General features: G+C 46.8%; 1 protein-coding gene across 1 annotated transcript; it reads left to right on the top strand.

Moving 5' to 3' along the window:
- The first annotated feature begins 70 nt into the window (after positions 1-70).
- On the top strand, positions 71-2,881 carry NDUFC1 (NADH:ubiquinone oxidoreductase subunit C1). The gene is made up of 4 exons (XM_084204664.1): positions 71-230; positions 943-1,046; positions 1,913-1,992; positions 2,694-2,881. Coding segments are annotated over exons 1-4 (246 nt in total). The 5' UTR covers positions 71-169; the 3' UTR covers positions 2,695-2,881.
- The last annotated feature ends 1,046 nt before the right edge of the window (positions 2,882-3,927 follow it).

Genomic DNA, 3,927 nt, shown 5'->3' on the forward strand with positions numbered 1-3,927 from the left:
GGCGGCGCCGCTGCCCGGTGGCGGCGGCGGGGGGGAAAGAGCGGAGAGCCATGGGGTTGCGCAGGGCCCGCCGGGTCTCACGCGGCGGAGCTCGCCCGCCCGGGCGCCGGGGCACGGGCGGGGCGGGGTGGTCCCACCCCCGCGGGCGGAGCCGGGTCCGGTCGACAAGATGGCGGCGGGCCTGAGGGCGGTGAGGCGCTGGGGGCTGGTGGCGGCACCGCCTAGCCTTGGTGAGCGGCGGTGGCGGGGGAGAGCCCCTTCGGGGCAGGTTGGTGGGCTTTGGCCCGGCCCGGCCCGGCCCGTTGACCTAGGGCCGCGGGAGCTTTGCTGCCTGGTCAGGCCGCGGCGTCCCCGCCAGCCAGTCCGCTTCTGGCGTTAGAGGAAGCTTCGGTGGTAGCTTCTTTCCTTTTACTGTTTTTAATCGAAGCCCATTAGTTATTTTTTAATCTTTTCTGTGTTTTAAGTTGGTGTAGCTTCCAGGCCGGGGGGAGGGCTCACCATGTCTCGCCGCGATGGTGGTGCCGGCCCTTCCCTGGAAGGCTGTGCCCGTAGCGCGCTTCATTAGCGGCGGATCAGAGGTGGGGAAGTCCCGGGGCTGGGGCTTTAGGCGGGGGACAGTGAGAGACATCCTTATAGAGCAGAAGACGCGGGGAGAAACTGTTACTGTGGCTGGGGAACGGGCAAAAAGCACTGCTTTTGAGTGGTTGGCAGCCCCCCTGTCCCCTCTCTCGCGGGTCAGGGAGCGTGTGCTGCGGGGAGCCTACGAGCGCATCGGCTGTAACAGTGTTATGGAGACTTCGTATAATGTAATGCATTTCATCATTGCATTCGCTCGGGGTTCTTGTGGTTTGGTTGTTTTTCCAGATGGCATGAATGTCAGTACGTACTTGGTAGTTTCACCCTGAGGAATGTTAATGCATTTGTAATCTTGTGCCTTTTTAGCTTTTACTCGTTCTGCATCTGCTGTGAGCAAAGCAAATAATGCCCAACCAAACTGGCTGGGAGTTGGCTTGGCATTTGGCACCAGTGCTGCCTTGTGGGCTCTCGTAAGTGTTTTCATTCGGTTTTCTTGAATTAACTATTCCTTAAAAATCATAATAGTGATATGAATGCAGTGACTGCAATCAACCGAGTAACCGAGTTTACTGAGATAATGGATGGTCATAGCAGGTGTCAAATTTGAAACATGATTATGTTCATCACTTATGTTTTCCCAGCTTTATGTTGTGCTCTTATTTTAAGAAATGAACAACTTCTTAAGCTTCTCTTTGTTGCAAACTTAAAACAGCCACAACAGAGTTAATTCTTCAAGCCTGTTGGATTAATGCTTTAGCATTATTTTCCCCATAGTCTTTCCAAAAAGAGAGAAGACTTAGGGATGTGCCCAGATAATGTTGTATTTATCAGACTACCAGTGCATTCTCTTCTCACTTTTCCTCTGGTTAAAGTGGTTTTAGCTGATTTCAATAGATTAAGACCCCTTTTTCCTGAGCAAAGTGCAGATGTAAGATACTCTCTGTTTCAGAGAACTCACAGACTTTATGGTGTTAAAGCAAGCAGAGTGTAGTAGCTCTCGGGAAGAATCATGCAGGATCAACAGCACTCTCCATGCTGACAGTGTTTTCAGGGTGGGATGGATTCCCTTTGGGGTTTCCCCCTTTTTTGGCTGTGGTGAATTATAACTGGTAGTGGGATTCCCCCCCCCCCATGTGGTCAAGAGAAAATGTCCTATGAGGCATTGTTTTCACACCTTTTTCAGTTGTTAATTTAGATATGTTGTATTCTGGACGGTCCCAGTTACATATTGGTTTGCATTCTGATAACAGGTATTTGACATTCTGTAGAACTCTCTCTGTTGTCTGGATCCAGCTGTGAATTGGATTGCTGTTTATAATATACTGCTCTTTTATAGCTTATCAAGCAGCATAGTGAAGATGTAATGGAATATGAAAGAAGAAAAGCGAGAGCGCAAAAGTGTACACAGTGTTTATAGTAAGTATGCACATACAAATGTTTTTGACTTAGCTGAACACAAATTCTGAAGATCTTTGACATTTTTTAGGAGTCAAGATACTGGACTGACTTATAGTCTTCTTTTCTTCCTCAGTACTTTGCATTTTGGCTTTTGCTATTCTTTTAAATCATTCCCAGCTTTAAAATGATAAGGTGGCTGATCTGTATTTTTATATATTCACTTGTGTGTGTATTCCCTCTTAGCTTTCTACCTTAAACATGCAAACTCTTAAAAAATAGTACATCTCCTACAGCGTCTGCAATAAGTAAAGGTTGTAAATTGAATACCTTGTAAATGGCTCAGTGGCAAGGAAACAAGAGTGACTAATGATAGCTTATCTTTCCATCTTGTTTTTTTCTTTTAACATGTGTGCAGTGGGGTCTGTGCCTGTAGATGTGCACTATAGGGCAAAGTATACATAGTCATTGTCCCTTTTCAGTATAAAAAACATAATTTGTGTTTCTGCCAGCTAAGAAGTCTTTGGGGATTATGGCCTCAGAGGAATTAATATGCCACATGAAAAAATCCTTATACTATAGAAAAACTTGCAGTGCTGTGGTTATTTTTCCCCGTAAACATTGCTCTCCAGATAAAAATGCAAGATGTTATGAGATGTTTCTTGCCACTTTCATCACATCTATTTTTCTTATTGCTAAGAATTTTTTCTTTTCTTTCTTAGGCTGATGACATGGTCACGAAGAGATGTGCACTACAGAGCCAAGTGTACGTGGTCATTGTCCTATGAATAAATGAGAACAGAAGAAGTAAAAAGTTATCTAATTACTTGTATGTTCATACATTTCATGTGCATAGTTAAAAATAAATTATAAAGTCTAGAAGAAACCTGAAACTACTCTCTTTACCATTAATATTTCATTCTGTTGGTCTTGAAGTTGTTTTATGTTTTCATTTCCATTTCATAGTTTATCAATCATATTTTCAAAACTGTTTTTGCTATTCTGGAAGGTATATTACAAAATTAAAGATCAGGTCTGATGAAGTTCAGTAAATATTCCAGAAGTGTAGTCTTGCTCTGCCATCACTTTCACTGCTAAATTTTTAAAATAAGCAAATACAAAAATAGGATCTGTATAAATGCTAAAATATGCATTTTCCTGTGAGCATTTTGGGGACTGGCCATGGCTGAAAGGTGCCTACAGGAGATGGACTGCACAGCCCATGTCAGTCTTGGGTGTGAGCACTGCCTTCTGAACACTTCTGTCCTCTTTTCGTGCATCAAGGTCAGTCAAGGACAAAGACTGGAAAAAAGGCATCATGGCAGAATATGATGGCATTAGATGATCATTAAGGAACAAAGAAGCTCTGTATAGAGAAAGGAAGAGAAACAGGGCTGCTGCCTAACAATGTAGGTAGGACAAGGATAGCTGCACAGGTTTGACCCGGAGACGCCCATCACTGTGAGAGCCGACATGATCCCATAGCAGCGATTCACTTCGAGTGGTTCACTGCCAACGCCGAACGCCTTTGGCTCCGTGCTTAACCCGAGTGCCCTTCGCCGTGAATTTAGTTGATTTCTTCTTCTTTTTTTTTTTTTTTTTCCTCCTTGAGAAATTCCTTTTTAAGTAAAACAGTAGTTCCTCTCTATCTTCCCTCTCCTTGGTAAATGCCATCCCTACTATCCCGGCTCTGTTGTTGCGGTCGGTACCGAACGGCGTTTACTTGCCGTGGGGCAGGTCGCTGTCGGCAGCGCCCGGCCCTGCGCAATGTGCGCTCCGCTCCAGAAAGCCGCTTCCCCGTCCCGCCGCAGCCGGAGCTCCGCTCCTACCGCGCCGTCCCCGGGGCACCCCCGGCCGGCAGCGGCGTCCAGGTGCGCGGGGCGGGACTGCGGCTCGGCCCGCCCCCGCGGCACCGAGGCGGGACCGGTGTCTGCCGCCGCATCCCCGCCGCGACCG

The sequence above is a fragment of the Fringilla coelebs genome, assembly GCF_963513975.1.
Source record: "Fringilla coelebs genome assembly, chromosome: 4".
NCBI lineage: Eukaryota > Metazoa > Chordata > Aves > Passeriformes > Fringillidae > Fringilla > Fringilla coelebs.

Excerpts from the sequence above, each read along its gene's own strand:
- NDUFC1 (XM_084204664.1), top strand. The coding sequence starts at position 170 with ATGGCGGCGGGCCTGAGGGCGGTGAGGCGCTGGGGGCTGGTGGCGGCA. Across the intron at positions 231-942 it reads GGCGGCACCGCCTAGCCTTG|CTTTTACTCGTTCTGCATCT; the intron begins GTGAGCGGCGGT and ends GTGCCTTTTTAG. Across the intron at positions 1,047-1,912 it reads GTGCTGCCTTGTGGGCTCTC|CTTATCAAGCAGCATAGTGA; the intron begins GTAAGTGTTTTC and ends GCTCTTTTATAG.